Source organism: Chamaea fasciata, unplaced genomic scaffold, assembly GCF_029207755.1.
Source record: "Chamaea fasciata isolate MVZ Bird 193981 ecotype frontalis unplaced genomic scaffold, bChaFas1.0.hap1 SCAF_11, whole genome shotgun sequence".
Classification (NCBI taxonomy): domain Eukaryota; kingdom Metazoa; phylum Chordata; class Aves; order Passeriformes; family Sylviidae; genus Chamaea; species Chamaea fasciata.
In genome coordinates, this window is record NW_027094096.1 from 20733176 (window position 1) to 20753849 (window position 20674).

The following is a 20674-nucleotide window of genomic DNA, read 5'->3' on the forward strand; positions in this document are numbered from 1 at the left end:
AATGAACACAGCTAACTCAGTGCTAGCTTCTCTTCATTCCCTTCCAGTCATGCATTGTGATACCACAGTCAATTATCTAATCACACACTTTCTCCAGAGAGTACCTGTCTTACTCACTAAGTGCATTTCACTATCCAAAGACACTGTTTCTAAAGTGCTACAAAGTATTTTCTTTAACTAACACCCAGCTTTATCCCACACCTACTGCAAAATTTTCAAACTCTCTTTTAAGGACAAGTGTAATAAACTATATTTAAAAGATTATGAGAAAATCATCACAGTGCAACTTCAGACATCGCCGTGTGGTTTTGCAAGGCTATTCTACAGATCAGGGGTACAATATAAGTAGCAGTATTCAGTTTTCAGGGAGTACTTTGAAACATCCAGCCCCTGCATCTATGAAATATGTATTGCTTTTTGTGTTCAAAACTTCCTGTGACTCCAGCTACCACCCTAAGTATGTGCATATTATGAATCACAGGGAGGCATGGGGGGAGTGTTAGTGCAGATTGGAGGGGCTTTCTTACTTTCAAATACATACACCCTTTCATGCAATTATATGCAGATAAAAATCTACTTCTTTTTCCCAGGAAGCACTAAAACAGATGAAAAGAAGATGAAGGACTAGGGCCTTTCTTTAGCTACTTTGTGAAGACACAACTTGACAACTGGGTAAGATGCTCCTTTCATGGGACAGTACTTTGAGATGGGAAAATCAGACAGCTACAGCATATTTTCTGCTATTTAGCACAGGCGCCTCAACATGTTGAGGTTTCTTGAGGTTTCCAAAAGTCTGGGGCAGACCAAATGGCACTTGGGCTGTTACAGATAAAACCAGGTTTAAAGCCTCTTCCATTTTTCTGCATTCTAAGTCACAAATGATGCATGAGGTAGTTGAAGGTCCCAGCTGAATGCCGGTGGATGGTATTGCAGCCCACAGCCTGCTCCATGGTCACACAGTGCCACAGGGCAGCTGCTCCTGCCAACTGCCTGTGGTGCCAAGGTGATAAGGATGGACACCTCGGTCAACTCGCTGAACTTGCAGAAACAAATCCTGCTGATTGTTTCAGCTAGATTAACAGATTGATCTGCCTGAGCCTGCAGCCTCATGTGAAGAAAATGGAGAAAAAGATTCGGAAAGAGGAGGACAGAGCCAGGCCACTGCTCTCAACAGTGCCCTGCAGCCAGGACATCAGCTGTGAAATGGCTGGGACAGTGTCAAACAGTTGGAAAGAACAAGAACATATCATTCCTTACATCACTAAAAGCACACAAATATAAAATCCAGTATTTCTCAATCACTTTCCTTTCGAGTGCAGAAATCAGTAACATTCAATAGTTCAGCCACTTGTTGCTGTGGGAATTCAAGTGATGCTCTGCAGTACTCCAGCTCACAAGTTTTAGCTAATCAAATTCATGGCACTTGCTTTTTCAGACACGGATAATGTTTCATGAAAATTACATGAAGCTTTAACAAGCGGCCACAATGTAATTATTAAACTGATTGAACCATAGACTTTGTTCTCCTGCTGCATGTTCATCATCATCTCTGATCTTGAAGCTGGAACATTACATCTGTATTTGAATATTTATTACTCTACGCTAAGTAACTCCTTCAGTGAAGAGAATTGCTCTTTTCCTGAATTAGTTTCAGCATAATTTGCTGTGAAGAGAACTTTGAGAATGTCCTGCTAAGCTCCCCTGTAACTGACTGATTCCATTGTTGGCATACATGGAGGCCTTAAAAAACATTAAACTAGTTATACAAATGGATACAAAACGCCCTTTGAGTTCCATTGACAACTTAACCTTTAGAATTTGGATGAAATCCCATTTCTTGAGAGAAAGAAAAAAAAGGTACTGAATGAAGCTATTATATAGAACATTCTTAGGGTTTTTTAACGTATACAACATATAATAGCATTAATGCATTTGTTTACTTGGTGAGTGCCTGCAGCACTCATATTTAAAGCAACATTAATGATTTTATTAAAACCATGTTTATTTTATTTGGGGGAAAATGTACCAATTTGAAGACAAAGCATTCTTTTGTGAGAGATACACGACATTTACAGATGCATGCAGTTTCTGAAATTGTTGAACAGGTAATAGAATGAAAGGTAACTATCTGTCCTCTACTTGAGCTGGAGGGCTGTCACCGGGTCTTGTTGTGAATGCCTCACTTTACCGATACAAAAGTCATGACAAAAGGGACCATATTCAAGAACAATCATGGTCTGCATACATAAAATATAAACTGGTGCTGCCTTGTAACAAGAATGGGAGAAGTGGCCCAACCTAATGAACACTCTTTGACTACCCAAGTGGCATTTCTAGACAAGCTGTTATTACTTTAACATGTTCTGCATTCTAGTAGAAATTAATACATAAACAAGAACTCCCCCTTAACTATACAGAGTTCCCTTAAAAGGACACATTGAAAATCTTCCCCAGGAAAGAACAGATTCTAGGATAGAAAAACAACCCAGAGCAAAACAGGACACAAAATGCCTTTGAAGTTATCAAAAAAATACCTAATGTTACATTTTACTGCACTGGCCAGAAGCAGAGAAATGTATGACTCCACGGAATTTAGTCCCAAAATTCTCCTCTGTAATCTAGATTGTTATTTCATGTTTTGCTTTCTGAGTCTGTCAGAAAATCACCATTAATCTTTCCGGGGCATTGTGCATTTTGGCATGTTCATTAAGGAATAAAAAAAAAAAAGGATTTTTTTTCTAGTCTGGTGCCTTTTTAATCAGAGAATTTAGAGGGTTGAATTAATTAACATAATACCAAGAAGACACTATTTTACTATTAAACTAACAATTGTGCACTGTTTTTGCTTTGTAATTTGAAGAATAACTTGTCAAGAGCTTCAGATCATTGCAATATATTCAAGTACACTTCTGTAAAAGGTTTTAGTTGCAGAAATAAAACTATTTTCTACTCCGTAAGTAGGTCCATCTGCAATCATGCGTACCTTCTGATTTTGAAATCATACAGAGAACAGCATTTCCTCAAAAGACAACAAAATATTGTTACCACAGTCTCTAGAATTTCTTTCTACAAATGCACAGCAGTTGTTCTAACTTTTTCCTGTGACAAGCTTTTGAACTGCTTGGTCAGGATTTCCAAACAATAACATAGATTGGTTTGAGGAACAGTTTTCCCAAATAGACAATCCTCCTTCACTAGAAACTGCACACTGGCTCAAAATACACACACTTGTGCAAAGCAGTTCCTGGTACTGCAGCTTGCAGTCAGAGATCGTTCTCACAACCTCAGCTTTCAGGTCAGTACATTTATTAAGCTCCAAAAAGATCAAAATAACTTCTGTTCTCTGAACTTCACAGACATCAATATTTATATTTTAATATGCATGCCAGTAACTACAGCACAACAGACAGAACCAGATACTAATTTTTTTTTCCCTCCATGACCCAAATCCCTAACCAAGATTTACATATTGTAAACAAGACTTTATTCTGCCAAAGAGCAAATGCGAAAGCATTTTCTCCTATGATTTAGTTACAACATAACCAACTAAAATAATGTTTAGGCAACCAATTTCATTCAATATATCACAGACAGAACTATTTAGATGAATAAAATTACTTTGGATATATATTTATCTACCTCAGCAGTGGTTATAAGGTAGATAGAATTATTTAAAGTATCAAGCCATTCAAATCTCTCAGTATTTTAGAAAATAATGTGTCACTGCAATATCATCAGGAACAACTTTGTGACTCGTACCTGTAAACACTGAAGTTTTATTCACTTGCCCACGATTCAATGCATCACACTTTTATTTTTATCCAACAAATTCTGGTATTTTGTCCTGCTATCCTTTCAAGCGTTATATGGTGCAGATTAATTACAGGATTGTAAGAACCATTGTTTCAGACTTATACGTTTAAAGTTAAATAAACACTACAAATTTCTTTTATCATGTGCAGTTATGTACATAAGGACATGAACAAATGATTACTTGATGGAGTTGTACTGCCCAAGCATTTCTGCAAGGTCTAAAAAACCCTCCACAAAGGTCTCTACTGACCCACCTGCAAGCCAGTGGCACTGGTGACATTCCTGCAGACACCAGAGGCAGTGAGAATCCACACCTAAAAAACAACCAACAAAGCTGCTTGTTGCTCCCCTCCAGCCCCAACCCTACAAATCCAAAACTTGCAGATCTCGTTCATATAGGAGAAAAAAGGCTCCAGACACCACGGGGGGAGAAAGCAGCTATCAGGATGCCTTTGGCATTTCCTCTGTAAAATAAATTCAATAGGAGAAAATCTGTTTCACTTAAATGAATGCTGAGACAACCATGACCTTGAATGCATCAGGACTTATCTTACTTCCTCCATTTGGACCATTTAATTACTACTGAGAATACAGTAAGGAAAACAGACAATTCAGGAGATACATAATTCTTAAACAGACAAAAGGTAGAACAGAATGTTGCCCTCTTTGTAAGTCCTCAGAAGGTGAGGAAAAGGAAAGCAATAACCAAACTCAACGGCTGGAGCTAAGGGATGTGGAGCATGACTCTTTCCTCTTCCCTATAAGATTAAGAAATCCATTAGGACTTCTGCTAGTCAAACACAGCCCTCACTTTCAGAGCCTGAAGAAATATCTGATGGATTCTATGCAAATAATGACAAAACCCTGTCTTTTATCAACATCAGCTTCTTGTCTACTATTCCCTACTACCGATTTAGAGGGTTCCCTCACAGCATGGAAGAATTTCCATGGCTTCAATCTCTTACACGGCACATGCACATGAGAAAAATCCCATCACTTCTTCCACTGGAGTCACAAGAAACAAATTTCTATAAACATCTGTTGGTTTACTTGTTTTTATTCCCATCTTAATTTTGAAGGTCAGCTTCAAATATTTTTTTTAAAAAAAAAAGGTCTAAAAGAAATGATTCTTTTCACAGTCAGCACTAGTTATCCACTGCCCTCTATTCACACAACTCCAACTTATGAGTTACGTGCTGCCAGGACCTCAGTACCTCACTCTAATAGACAAGAATGGGATCAGGTTATGAATAACTTTTTCAGAAGCTTCTTACAAAACTCTGACTCCAAACATATTGGTTCCAGCTGTTCAGAAAGTTTTAGTACACAAAGGTCAGGAGATGTCCTACTTGGATTATTTTTTTCTTTGTGATTCGTGGTGGAGGTGATTAGCTAGCAGATGAATTTTTCTTGGACACTATTTCTACCTTCCATATGAGCTGATCAGTTCCCATGGAAGAAAAGGCAGGACAAATAACCACACTAATTGCCAGAGTTCAGAAAGTTGACCTTTTACAATCTCAAAACTAATGTGTATCCAGGAAATCCTGCCAGACAGTCACTGTTTGCAAATGGTTGGGAAATGTGATCATTTGCCATGAAAAACAGACGAAAAGCAGGAGCTGGTTAAAAGACCAAATCTTTTCTCAAACAAAACATTCCCAAAATTAAGAAATGATCTCTCAAAGCTGACAGTTGACCTGAGCTTACAGTGACAGCTCTGCACTGGCGCTCTTCTGTACATGAGAATTTCAAAATGAGACCAGAATTTCAAGTAAGATCTACCTGAACATAAGGAATTTCTGTAATTTCTGACACTGCAGTAATATTCCAACCGAACACAGTCTATTTGAAAAGAAATCTTTGTAAGTACAAACGCAGACGAACGAGGCTTCCCTTAAGCTCAGAATAATGCGTAAAAATACCAGATGTTCAGCAATGTAGGTGCATCTTACTGATTTCTAATGGGGTGCAAGGAACACGTGTCTGAGGATTACTGGTATGAGAAGATGGGCACATGTCACAGGAATAGACCGTGCCATATTCAAAAGGAATAATGCCATCAAATGGAGGCAGCACAAATTACACATATTATTAGCAAGTCAGATGCACTCCCTAAATCTATTTGGTTAGGAATGCAAGAGAGTGACTGATCAGACAATGTTTAGCCTAGACATTCAACCTGGCTAACAAATACAATTTTGACTGGGGAGTAGTGTGGGACATGTGTATATATATGGAGGGGCTGGAGAAATACATTAGCTACCCTCAGAAAAGGTGTGACTTTTTAAAGACTAAAATGTTGTATCATAGCTACAAAAAATGCTGACAACTCACTGAAAAATATAATTTAAAAGCCAGTGTCCTAAGTACTGTAAAATTTCCTAATACACCATTTAAAATCTGGTACCTAAAATCTGGTTTTTAAAATCTAGTAGGAATGAAATATTTCAGAGCAACTTCTTATCTGAAAAAGTCCCCCCGCATTAATAAATAAATGCAGAATTATTTAATAAAAACATATATCCTGAGCTGGAAGGCACCCATGAGGATTATCCAGTCCAACTCCTGACTCCACACAGGGCAACCTGAAAGTTAAACCAGCTATCTGAGAGTCATACAAACACTTTTCGACCAACAGTGGGCTTGGGGCCACTTCCCTGGGGAGCTTGTTCCAGTGTCTGACCATCCTCTCAGTGAAGAGCTTTAGCCTGATGTCCAGTTTGAGCTTCCCCATCACAGCCAGGGGATAGGGAGAAGCACCCAGCACCTCTGCCTGCTCCGCCCAGGACGAATTCACAGACAGCACGAGGTCATCCCTCAGTTTCCTGCTCTCCAACCTGCACAAATTCAGTACATCGGCCCTCCTTTACAATTTGACATCATAACTATTTTGCTGGACTTTACTTTATTATTATTCAAAGCCTTAAAATAATTTACGGTTTTTCAAGAGGGGCCAAAGACTTTGTAATATCCAAAGTCAAACAGTAAGTGAAAATGAACCTCTGACCAAAAATAAACCACTAGGAGGCAAAAGAAACTCCGTGAGAATACAAATTAAGATATGACCTGCAAGGTGTTCTCTCATCGTAATGAGTATCTGTGATGTTTTATTGCTATACTGAGTTCAGGGGAGAGTAATAAAGGAGTCCTATTAAAAAATTTAGCTTGTAAAATTTAACGATATGTTGACAGTTTCATAATTCAGAATAATGAAAGCAATCGGATTATTACCTGAGTCGTAAGAGCAATCATCCTTTGTTTTCATTTTCAGTTCAGCTTACATCAGCCAAAACAAAATCACAGTCTTTATTTTTGAATACAACTGAACTGGGACTCAAGCCACACGTCAGGTTGGTGCCCCCAAAGCCACAGCTCCAACCCAGATGAAGTCAGAGGCTGCTGGCGTTGCTGACAGAACTTTGTGCAGCCCTGTTTGTCCTCGCACATAATGAAGCCAGGACACAGAACCAGGCAGAGCTGCTTCAGTGTCCCACTGACAAGGACAGAGCAAGAGCAGCATGAGGCCACTTGCAGCCCCTTCTCTCCATGACTGCCACCAGGAGCAGGAATGGAGACCAGGCAGGAGAGCAGCTCCCTGCTCCTCCCAGGGAGGAACCTGAGCAAAAGCCAAGCGGGAGTCAGACCATCAGGAACCCGAGTGCAGCTCGTGGGCCCCTGCCAAGTGAACCCCCAAGAGGAGGGGGAAATTATCTTCTACATTTCCCTTAAAATCTGCTCTCATCTTACCCATCCAATTGGTCCAACCACTATACCCCGGTTGCTTTTAGTTATTTCCAATGTCACAGTATTTTCCAATACCTAAGATACTGTTTACCTAGGAGGTATGTCATTTATCAGCCCTGGATTTAAATGTGTAGCCCTTTCATGGCACCACTAACCCAGATATCTGAGGTTTGGCCCCATACAGAGAAGAAAGGCTAAACCAGCTGTGTGAACTGAAGAACAACTACATATGCTTCATCTGTGTTTAAAGTGACCATCCTCTTCCTTTAGATTACTTTAAATAATAAGCATGAAGTGAAAGTACAATTATCTTAATAACAAGACACGGTCTAGTCATTCCACCAATTACAGACGTCATGTCAACAAAAAAAGCTATTATTTTGATCATTGTGACATGTGATACAAAGGAATGGATCTGTTAAAGGTGACTCTTGGAACTACAAAGGAAAAATAATGGCTTATATCCACCAATTTCAGTTACAGTTCTATAAATGTCCTGTAGGTCTCTTACAATGATAAATAATATTCCACTCACTTAGCACCTCCCAAATAAACACCTCTGGGACTCAGCCAGATTCAACCAGCTCCAGCTCACAGTTAGTATTAAAAGTTCCTGACTTACCAAGAGCAAAAATTAAGTATGGCAATGGAGAGCAAATGTCGTACTCCACCATCACACAGCAAAGGACTGGACTGCAATGCTGATCAGCTGCCCACAGTCCTATCGCAACCACTGGAAATCAATATGCTAAAATATAGCCCAAATATTTTTGCATTGGACTAACAATCCATTACAAAATGTATTAAAAACCTGTGTTGTCATCAACTGCTTATGCTTCTTTAAAATGTTTACTATTGATCTTCATTACAGTTCACTTTTTTAAAAAAGCATTCCAAACGTATGAATTAAACACCAAACTCTTCATATCCAAGTGTGGAAAATTGCCTATTTTGTGCATGCAGACTGCACTAAAACATGGAGGCACTTTTTTCGTAACTTTTTTGCAAGAAAACTTCAAGCCTGTCATCTTTCTTTCAAATCAAATCACCATACAATATAACAGCTCTACACATGGTTTGCATTGTGTATTTCTTCTTTAATATTCATGAAGGCAAAACATTTCCCTGTAAAATCCAAAACGCCTTAGAATTAAAAATTACACATCAGTAAACTTTGTATCTGGATTTTGAAATACTTGTATTTAAATGCTTTACAATACGGTGATCATATTAGGATGTTAAACTGAAATAAACTCTTTTTTTGAAGTGAGAATTCAGTAAAGAATTCAGCAAAGGGGAGAATTTGCAAGATTTATTTAGGCCTAGCAGGTGATGATCTGGCAGGTCAAGACTCTTGCATATGCCATGTGGAATTACACTATCAAAGGAATTGTTATTCAAATGTCTCAAAGAAATAATGTAATTGTAAACTGCAAACTCTCAGGAGTTAACATTAATATTTTTTTAAGCTGTTGTTTATGTAAAGTGTCACATATAAATTAAATTTTAAAAACTGGCATAGCTTTGTCTCAAAGACCCTACGGTGAAACACCTTTGCAACTTTTCCTTTTGATAAAAATGCTGGAAACTGAATGAGTAGAAAACATTTCCCTTCTGCCAGTCCCTAAAACACAACCCACAACAGGCATCTGCACAACAGCCAGGAAAAACTCGGGTCTGTATCAGGTGGGATTCTTGCAGTGATATGTTCTTCCCATATGGCCCCAAGAGGAAATTCAGTTCAGACTTTTCTTCTTCTCTGCTGTTCCCAGTACAGTCACCAAGAAAAAAACACCAAATAAAACAGAGGCATTGCTGATGGTTCTGCGCTTTGCAGGTGCTTTATAAATACAGTCAAAATAATCTTTCCACACAGTATTTTACTTATCTGCAGAAGCCAAAACTGAACTTCACACATTTTCAACAGAGCTACTTCATTACAGTTCTGAGGAAGTTCATCTCCCATCTGTCAGTGTACAAAAGTGCAAGAATAACAGAAGTCTTTTAGCTTGAGTTTTCCGTAGGATGCATCCCTCTGTCATAGGTATTAAAATATGAAGAACGAATATTAAAGTTTTCACAATGTTTGTGCTAAGGGAATAATTTTTCAATAATTTCTAATTCTTGCATTTCAGTAAAGGCTACAGCCCCCAGGGAGGAAAGAACTGTAACAAAGGATGGAGGACCAGATTACTCACAGCAAGGTCAGGACTGGCACCAGTGATAAGCACAGCATCAACACCTCACCACTGAGTTATGACTTGGGATTGCATGTACTTAGAACCATAATCCTACTGCAATGATTACTGTGGTATGGGACTCTTAAATGCTCCACTTCCCTTCCAACATGCAGTCATTCTGCTTTTTACAGGTGCAAAACGTCCGTGAATATTTCCAGCACCCCAGAAGATCACAGGAACAGATCTGCATGCAAAGCTGACAATAATCTGCCTCTAGGATCAATCATTTCTACAGTAAAAAGACCCCAAAAAACAAAAAACAAACCCCCAAAAACTCAAACAAACAAAAACAAACAAACAAAAACCAAAAAAAGAGCCAGGCTAAGTAACCTGATTATGAATACGCAGGGCTTTTCAGTCTATTAAAATTAATTGGAACATTTTTTCCATTAATCACATCATTCCATTTTTAAAAAATCACAACCTCATACACGCCAGAAAGAACTCCCAACTTCAATCTCCCCATCTGGTCTTTTCTTTTGCTTTGAAAAGTACTTCGCTGTGGTCAAAATCTGTATTGGACCCAGTGCAGCAATACTGAACGTGGGCATAGAAAACATCACTCAGAAAGGTGCAGAGGCTGCATGCTTTCAAAATACCTGCTGCTGTCTTGAAGCTGCTTTCATCTGAAGTTTTCATTGGAGTAGCTGTTTTTTGGGTTTGGGGTTCTTTTTAATAAGATTATCTTAAATTGTTCTTCGCATGAGGTTCAGATAACAGGAGAAAAACAGTAAAACTGTAATATCCCCCAAGAATATAACAAAGAGTTACTTCCAGTTTGCTTTATTCCTTTAGAAATTACATTTTAAGTAACAGTATGCATTTCTTTTCCCGTCTGTCTACTTCACAGCTTCCTGTTTTTCTAGAAAAATGAATCACACATTTGTTTCTCTAAGATAAAAAAAGAGCACTGAAAATATTGTTCTAGTAGAAGCCATCCTGACAGAAAAAGGAAATGTTCATGAGACAATATCCTCAGTAGAAGGCATGCTTTTAGTAAAGCAAACCAGGCAGTACCACAAAACGACTCAAATAAACGCAAACATATGTCTGCATCTGCAGGAAAAGTAGCACAAAATGGAAACTGACTGTGCTCCTGTGTCTTAACTGCATCTCCGTTTGTTTTATCTGCAAACTTATGCTTCTCTTTCACCCTTTATTGTCCAACTCTTTGTTACAAGAAAGATCTGTCATAATTGCTAAAAAAAGACCATGTGAAAACCTCAAAATATACTCAATGTTTTGAGCAGTATTTGACCATAAATATACAGCATGAGCACCAGGATCATTCCAACGCCTAAGTTTTGGCAATTATTTGACAAGAGAACCAACACAGGAGTTGCTTTCTGGAATACACAGCACCTGAAACCACTTCTGTTGCCCCAGACTGCTCACTCATTTCCAGGCTGCAATACAGAACAGGGACCTGCCATGGCAGCACGACACTTCATCCAGATGTTTGGCAATGGAACATCATGGCAAATCTGCCAGATAATTCACAAGATATATAACTACACAGAGTTTATGGAATCAAAGTTAGATCTTCCCTCTGTCCTCAATGAAAGGCTACCACAGAAAAACAATAAACATAATAATGTGAATTATTCAGTCAGTGCAGGTGACTGCTTAAAATAATATTTCTTCATATATTTGGGTGAGCATTAGCATGATTAATACCAAGAAATATTTCTTCATTTATGACTTAGGGACTAAAATCACTAAAGTTTTTATAAAGTTACAAATCTCAAACCAGGATCTCTCCTAGCTTTGAAAATGTTTAACAACATACACACCTTTATTGACTAGTCTCACTGCTGAATCTTTAACAAAACCTTAATTTCTTTTAAATATCAATGATTTACTGCTGCGCTTTCAGTAAGTTGTAAACAGTCTCACTAAAAATCTCATTTACTCTAGTTATTAAGTTTTGCATTGCCTGTTCTCTTGCAATAGCACAATTTCATTGATTTTCCATTTCCCTAAAGTCTTCCAGTGACAGACAAAAATCAAAATACCAACTATAAAACATGAAAAAAAAAGGAGAGCCCTCCACTACATCTAATAAAAATTAAGCTTTATCCACTATTATAACCTACTACTGGTAATGTCAGGGCTAAGAGACAGGGATGGCAGAACCTGTGAAAATACCATCCCACAACTGGAAAAGTCCTCATCAAAGGGATGGCTGTCAAAGCATTACAGCACCTATACCCTCTGCAGTGTGAAGGGATGGTGAGAGTCACTGGCATCCCTGTACCCCTCCTGCTGCCTCGGCTGCCAGGTCAGTTAGAGCTGTAGGCTGTAGAGGCACACATTTACTCAAAATGAAAATGTGCTCCAGAATTTTCACATCACCGTCACTCCCATCAAACCCTCAGTTTTGACATGTGCCGATACAACCCAGCCTGTTTTACACCTTTAGAAATTACATTTTAAGTGACAGTAGGCATTTATTTTCATCATCTTTTCTTCATCACTCATTTTGCTTCGTTTGCAAAAAATATTTTTCCCAATCTCTGAAGCAAAAGCACTTACATTTCTGTTTAAAGATACACCATAGAATGAGAAAAACGTGAAATTGGAAATGCAGTATCAAAACCAAATGTGAAATAAAAAAACCTTTTGTGAAGAATTCCCACACTAAATTCTGCTTCTCAGCTCCAAAGGGATGACCTTTTCGACATTCCCCACAGAGCTGCACGATGATGCCCACACAGCACAGGCTGCACTGATTTACTGATGCAAAGCCTGCTTTGTCTGAGTCCAGAGACACCTGATGTAGGTGAGGGCACTGGCAGGAGGCTGCAAAGATGGGCACTCACACGACAGAACTGCCTGTGTGCTCTGAGATAAACCATATGGAGCACATGGCAAAATTAGAAAAGCTGCTTCTGTCCAAATAGTTTGACTAAGCAGACAATCTAAACCCTTTTTTTCAAATGGCACTTTTATTCCTGAGGCATTTGAAAATACAGGATTTTAAGAAACTTCTCAAAACAACTTTGGCATTTCTACCTTAAGATTACAAAAGGCTGCTTAGGCAAACAAACACCACCCAACAGTTCAGTTTTGTTCTTTTTTCTTTCATTCTTTTTTTAAAAAAGGCGACATACAACCCACACAGGCCAGATGATTTTATCAGGTGAAGAGACCTTTGGAAATATGGTCTGAAAATCTAACAGACTCCAGCTGGGTAAGGTGTCTTGCTTGTATTGCGTGTTCTATCTCCAAAAATGTTTGGGGAGTTGCTGTAGTTTGTACAAACTATAGCTAGCTTTTGTAAACAAGCCACAGCAGAAGTATATTTAAAGAGCAATATGTATTCCCTTTTCAGGGATTTTGAACTCCTGTTGCTGGCAGCAATCAATCAGGAATCACCAGCAACTGCCTGTGATGTTGTGGTGATTCAAGTCTGAGCTGATCCACGGGAACACAAAAGGGCGCAAGCTTGCATTTTAACAAACAACTTCCATGAAGCAATATTTAAGTTATATTATGCTGCCTGTTTCAATACACAGAAGATTTTTCACAGACAGGAACAGATGCTGAAATGAAGCCCAGAAAAGAAGGCACAGAGAAATTACGTGATTTCCGACGAGACACACTCGGCAGCACAACAGGAACCGCGCTGCTGTTTCCTCCAGCCTGGGTCAGCTTCCCAAGGATCCCCACATCCTTCTGCTCGGATGCTGCCGTACTCGGGCTGCACAGCGCCAGTGAAGACTAAGAAAACACATCAATCAAGAAGTTTTGAAAACTTCTTTAAAAGCTCACACAAAACTTAAGGCTCACAGTTCAAACACTACTTTTGGTTTTGGAAACAAGATACTTTAACACAACTTCAAGAACTGCATGACTGAGGACTATCACTCCATTTTGTAATGCTTACACCTTTGCTCACCAATCCATCATTGAAAATTAGGAACATAGAACATTTATTTAAAAAAAACAGTAGACAGACTAGGAAAATTGATCACAGGTAGGAAAAAATGATTATTTGTGGTACAAGAGACAACTCAATTGTACCAGGGAAGCATCCTGCTATTCTCAAACCTATAAGACTGTCAGAATAAAGCATCCAAAAATTATCAGGGACAGATCAATACCTAATAAATAAAAAAGAGCATTTTGACTGTGCAAACAGTGAGGGCTCAGCGGACAAGATCAGAGAAACAAGTCACCACAGGAAAAGCTGTGTCTGAACTTGCAGCTCTGCTACTGCTGCTTGTGCTGTGACTGCTGATGCACTTGCTGCAAACCAAGACGACATGGGAGCAGCCAACTCCTCTTTCACATCTCCCTTCATACTGCATTATTTTCTGGTGACACTCTAAGCAATTATTTCAGTTTTAACACAAGACAGTCTGCTCAATTCTCTTAGCACAGCTATATCTGTCTCTGCAGCGCAGCTTCCATCACATTGGCCTTTAAAATAGTCATAGGTAGGGAAAACTGCAGGTCAGTGCAGCGTTCCCAAGTTTTCCATTCTTGAAGAGTTCTCTAGGTCTGGACTTTGAGTTAATAAAAGAAAAGAAAAAGATCCACAAACAAACAACCCCAAATACCTCCACCATACATCATGCTGACCCCTCTCTCGCTCTCTCTAAATGAAGAGGGAAAACACCACAAGTCTGTATGTTGAAATCCAGCCCACATGACATTTCCTTTGGATTTAATTGCTTTGGTTCAATTTGTATCTACCAATCAAGCAAAGCCCCTGAGCACCAAACCATCTGTTACAAAGAAACTCTTGTCCTGTAATAGGCCCCAACATCAAAAAGACAGAATTTTCAACTTCAGCCAAAGCATCCAAAAGGAAACAAGCCAAAGCCCAACCACTGACTCTTCCAACATTATTTGAAGGAGTGAACAGCAAAAAACTGGACAGTAAGACTTTACAGACTCTACATTGTCAAGCCTGCTCAAAACTGAACACATCCATAACCTCCAGAGACAGACAGCTCTCCACACTCTCATTTACTAACTATGGAGTAAAGATGGTCAAGCAGACCAGCTTTTAGATGTTGGCTATAGCAGCTCACAAACATGATAAAAATAAACCTACTATTCATTTGCTTTCTTTGTGCAACCCAAACCATTAGTAAAGACAAAACCATTGCAGATGGTTTCAGAAAAAATGTCTGGTTCCCATGGTAGCATTCTTAACTAACACCTGTGTCAATTCTACAGACGTCTTTCTAAGAAAATGCTAATTGATACTATTTCCTAATCATTAATGTATAAAGCAATTGTATTTTCAGCTCATCTAATGAGGTGAATGCATGACAGTTATCATCCACTAATGCACAAATACTCCAGGACTTCGGGTTTAACACTATGTCTGAAGGACTAACTTAAGATAAATTTCATTAAACCAATAATTTCACATGCACATTATTAATTTATTATCTTAAAGTGTACATAAGTCAAATATATCAGAGGGAACTGGATCACATCCTGCAAATCAAATGCGTCCCTGAAGCAATTTTACTCCATATCTACTTCCGTCCTCAGATTTTATTAAGCTCCACATTAACCACCAAATTCCTTTAAGCAGCACTGATGACATGATTTTTAGATTCCAAAAAAACCAATCTGTTCATCATGGAAAGATACCATCTTGGACCAGAAAATGAATAAATATCAGCCTTCATTAGAAACTCTGTACTTTTCTACTGCTGAATTCAGAGAATTCAAAGAAGAATATAGGGAAATGGATCCTCGGTAGTTTTTTTAAGTGAAACTCCAGGATCATCATCATTAAATCAGCACTTGAGGAGCAATCAGACAGACCCCTAATGCTGTCAATTACAGCTTGAAAATTTAATTTTGATGTGTACATTCCAATCTCAGAACTTCCTAAGTATCTCTAAAGTGAGTTGTAAATGTGAGCTATAGTTGTATTTCTGACAATTAAACTTCAGAGGTGTATCACAGCTTTCCTGCCTTCTAAGAACTCATTAATGCACTCAACAGTCTAGGCTAAAAGCCATTGCCAGTATTACATCTTAGAACTGTCTAGCACATTGTAATTTATTTTTAATAAAGGGATGCTGGCGTGGGGAACAAGTCAAGCTCCAAGTCCCACAGGAATAACCACTGGAAACAAGGAACAAAAAAAATTCTCTTAAGGTGTGGACTAAATGCTCCAAAAGCCACATGGATCTGTGAAATCTCTCTCTCTACTGCCTGACACCAAGGCCAGCAGGGATGCACGGCCTCTTGCCTTGCACCACTCTTCCATAAGCACCAAGGAAAGGCAAAGCCACATGAGCCGCCACTGCAGGACACTCACCACAGCCACGAGTGGTCACACCTGTGGGACGGCACTGCGGACAGGCAGGACAAAGGGGTCAGTGCCTTCCACATTCTTACCAGAGCTTAACTGAGTTACCTCCTCAAGCACCATCCATCTCCTCCCCCACTGCCAGCTGTGCAACCACATTCCCAACACGGAAAAGTTTCTCCATGATGAATGCATGGACAACACCAATGTGAAATAATAACAGTCTCTACAGAATTAACACAAATGTTTTTCAAGGAAAAATCGTATCAGAAAATCACTTCAACAGTTCAGCTATCTCAATACTATTTGTTTTATCATTCTCAGGAAAAAAGTTTTTCATTGTATTTGTGTTACTTTTTCTATATTTATGTTATTTATATTACTTATCTGCTGTCCTGCTGAACACACTTAGTTATATAAAATTGATCATGTGTTAAATCAAGCTCTATTCCAACAGAAACCAGTAAGAAAAAATCTGAACATTTTGAGTGAATGAAATATTGTAAGTAATTAGGCTCTTTATCCCCAACCAGATCTTGCTGGCAAATATGTCCTGGTATGGCAAATGTTTACTGCAACATTTTAAAAATAACAATGATAAAGATAACAGTGGCAAAAGTTTCACAAATCTGTTTATAAGAGTCTGACCAAGAAGCTCGCTACACATACTGAGAAAAAATGAAACCATCAGTATTCATTTGAAATATGAGGCTGGACCACCTAAACCCAAACCGGCATAAAGTAATACTTGAAACATTCCTTTTACAGAATATGTATACACAGCCCAGCGTGGAGATCAATATCCAGCTGACATTCCCCACTCACAGGCATAAGGGCAGGCAGCCGGCCTGTCTCTACAGAAATGCTTTTTATCAGAAATAAATCACACTTACATTTTTTTCCACACATGCTCACACAGAAAAATGCTTTAGATAACATTGCTGCAAGTGTGTGTTCATTAGCCTGTTTTCCAGCCCCCACTTGTGCAGTTTGGTATTTAATTACAGGGTGGAGTGGTCCCCAGGCTACTTATGTTTCTTCCAGTCACAGCCAGAAAATTTCTGCAGGAACTGACATGCAGGAGTGCAACTGCTTCAAGTTCTAGCTGGCTCCCTGTCAACAAGGTTAGCTCACTGTTCATTGAAACTCAAACTAGTACTTCTGTTAAATAATTATTGAAAATGTGTATTAATACAACAAATTGCATTCCAAACTTCAACAGATAATAAAGGCTTTAATAGGACCTAATTTGGCTTTTTATTTTTTGTTGGTTTCTCTTTTTTTTTTTTTTTTTTTGCTAATGACAAAAAACAAATCTTCATTGTTATGCTGGAAAGGACTGACTGTTTTGTTGGTTTGTTTTTTTTTTTTCTTTGAATATAGGGAAATGTAACCTTGTATGCCGAGTTTGATCAAATACGATTTTTAGTGCATCACCTGACTCTATTATTTTATTGCACACAGCTTTAAACGCTGCTTTCCATAATCAAGCCTAAATTGTATTTTCACCTGAAGACTACTTTTACATTTGTAAAATACTGTAATTCATATGTGAGCATTTAATAGCTAAATATTACTCCCCAAAGCATTGGGGTATAACAAAATACATTAAAGGTATAAAGAAACGCATTATTCCAATTAATTTTTATATAAATGACAGAAGTTCTATTGGACAGATAAAACTGGGGAAACAAAACAAATATTAATTTAGGTAACAAATTACATGCACAATGAATATTGTATTTTATATTAAAAAGGATGCTGTTAATCAGAGTATCCTGTCACTGCTGACAGGATTTGGAAAAAAATATTTTAAACCACTTTGAGTTTTTACCCATGCTTTTTATTTTCTAAAGGCCTTGTACTTTTGGCCTAGGCAACAAGAATCCATCGACTTGGAAAACTCTGTCTCTAGGTCAGAAACGCATGACAGGAAGGTGAAACCACATGAGTTCATTTTGGTATTAGTCAAAAAACACAGAGCAGACAAAGATTATATTATGCAATTTTTAGCTAGAGGTATGTGAAAACACTCCCTGACCAAACCCTAGCAAGAATTTATATTGAATAATTATTTATCAATGGTCTGTTACAGTGCTCCTGTCAGTCAGCTACTAATCTGCAGCTTGTTCTATTGAGAAACATACATCCTAAGTGCAGAGACACGAGATCTTCTCATTTAGGTGACAAACCAGACTAATAACAAACTTCTAAGTGAGGACCCTGAGACATATGCACACAGTGCCATCAACACTACACAGTGCCATACAGAAAGGTATTTACGTGCTTTGCTGGTAGCTCAGTGTGACAAAAGGCAAAAAATCTGATCTCTGCAGAGTCATTAGGAGACTGGGCTCTTGAGTAATCAATTCGAGATTCCAAACCCACGAGGCAAAGAAATCATTATACAAACAAGTAAACTATTACTTTTTTCACTTTTCTAAACAGTTTTGTCCTTTTCTTTTCCCCTCACACATTGTCTGTATGACATTTATGATGGCTGAATACCCACACATGTCTTAATGTGAACTCAAGATTTTACTCTTCTGACCAAGAAGGCTATAGTGAGCCAGTAAATGATGTCCTGGAGCCCGGGCAGTTTAACTCCCAGCTAGATGCTTCATTAGTTTTATGTTTTATTTCATTAGCAAACATTTTATCTTATTTACCAAGTTACTGCAGTACGACTCAGTTTGCAATGAATCTGTAGCTGACTTACAGAACCTACCAAAACAAGGCACTGTTGCCTTAGCACTTATTACAGCTATTACGTATTTTCAGGCCTATTAAATGCCTTTGAATCGAATGTCAATTGTCATACATAAAACACTCCGGCTAAAATGACTGGCCGTAAGAGATACGGCAGTTGTGTCACCACACTTCCCAAACTCCCAGTAGAACAAGGCGGCTCCTGCCGTGTCCCCGCAGGCGGGGATGCTCGGGACACACCGCGGCCGGAGCCGGGACGGGCAGCTCCCACCCATCCACAGCCCCTTCTACCCCCGGCAGACCAGGGACATGCAGAGCTCTGTTCCCACGTTCCAGAAACTCCCTGGAATAACTGTTATTGAATTTATTTTCAAAAATATTAAGTTTCAGAATCTTGGAGGTGTGGCCAAGCAGAAAAGAAATCGACAAGTACGGCAGGACTTCTCCCGGGCTCCGGGAGAGCCCCAGGCTCCCCCTCGTCTCTCTCTTCCCACCGGGAAGGGATTTCCCCCCCGGAATGTCGCATAGACCTCGGACCCGGAGGTCACCCCGCCCGGCGAGCGCCCCGCGAACCCTCGCGGGGCCCGGGCCGGTTCCCCCGCCGGTTCCCCCGCCGCACTCACTTGAGGAAGTAGCGCTGCCCGGTCTGCGTGAGCGCCATCTCCCAGCCCGGCGGCAGCGGCCGCTCGTCCGTGACATCGCAGGAGCGCTGCCGGAGGTGGCCGTGCTGCGGCGCCGCGCCCGCGCCGGGCAGCGAGGCGGGCGAGGAGTGCGAGCGGACGTGCACGGGCGCCAGGCGCGGCGGCGGCCCGCCCGAATCCGTGCTCGACTGCCGCGAGTGCGAGCCCGAATCGGGCTCCCTGAAGAAGGACTCGGGCAGGATCTTCTTCCGCCAGGAGCTGGGCCTGGGGTTCATCACCGCGTTGAAGAGCGCCTCCAGCTCCGTGTCCAGGTCCTGCGTGACGTGGATTACCTGCTGCCCCGGCGGCGGGGCCGCGGCCGCGGGGTTCATTGTCCGCCCCGACCGCCCGTCGGCGGGCGCAGCCGTCCCGGGGCGGGCGGTGGCCGGGGCCGGCCCCGCTGCCGGGCCACCCCCGAGGACGTGCCCTCCGGAGCGAGCGGGCCCTCCGGGAGCGGAGCGGGCCGGGCGGGCGGACGGTGTCTCTGCGCCCCCGCCGGCCGCGCCGGTGTCCCGGGCGGGCGGGGCGGCCCCCGGGCAGCGGCGGGACGGGGACGGCGGCGGGACGGGGGCAGTGCCAGCGGCTCCAGCCCGGCCCCCGCGCCGCCCCGCCCGCAGTTATGCAACTGCCGCGGAAACTTTGGGCACGGGACGGCCCTGGAGGCCCGAGCCGGGCGGCCGGCGGAGCCCGCCCCGCCCTCGCCCCCTCTCGCGTCGCCCGGGCCGTGCCGCCCTCGGCCGCGCACATCGGCCGGTCTCCGCTCCCCGGGACCCCGCGCGGAGCCGCTGCCCCCGCCCAGCCCCAGCTCCTGGTGCCCGGGGAGCCTCCGGAGCGCTTTGTCTCTGCCAAGCTAATGAACTGTGCTCCAAAACCCTTGTTCAGAAAGATAACGGGTGATACTGATTTCTGGAAGCAAAATGATGCTTGAATTAGTTCACGTACAAGTTTAATTGCATGATTTAGTGATGCTGTGGCGATGGGGAGGAATGAAGCATCCGTAGTGCCATGGACAGCAACCACTTCGCTGTGGTTTGGATAAGGTTTGACCCTTTGCTGAAAAGTACTGAGTCCTGTGCAGAGCTGTATCATAAGTCCTTCCAGCTCACTGTCCATAGGGGTAGTTTCAAATGCAGGTGTGATGCTTTGTGAATCTCTGCTGACTGTCCGTTCAATCACTTGTCTTTGGTTTAACTTATACT

General features: G+C 40.9%; 1 protein-coding gene across 1 annotated transcript in view; it reads right to left on the bottom strand.

The window, feature by feature from the left end:
- WWTR1 (WW domain containing transcription regulator 1) overlaps nt 1-20018 on the bottom strand; it is a 42774-nt gene extending 22756 nt beyond the window's left edge. The window contains exon 1 of the mRNA XM_066193593.1: nt 19419-20018. Coding sequence (XP_066049690.1) covers nt 19419-19807 — 389 coding nt within the window. The 5' untranslated portion in view covers nt 19808-20018. The remainder of the gene's footprint in view (nt 1-19418) is intronic.
- Between the last annotated feature and the right edge of the window lie 656 nt (nt 20019-20674).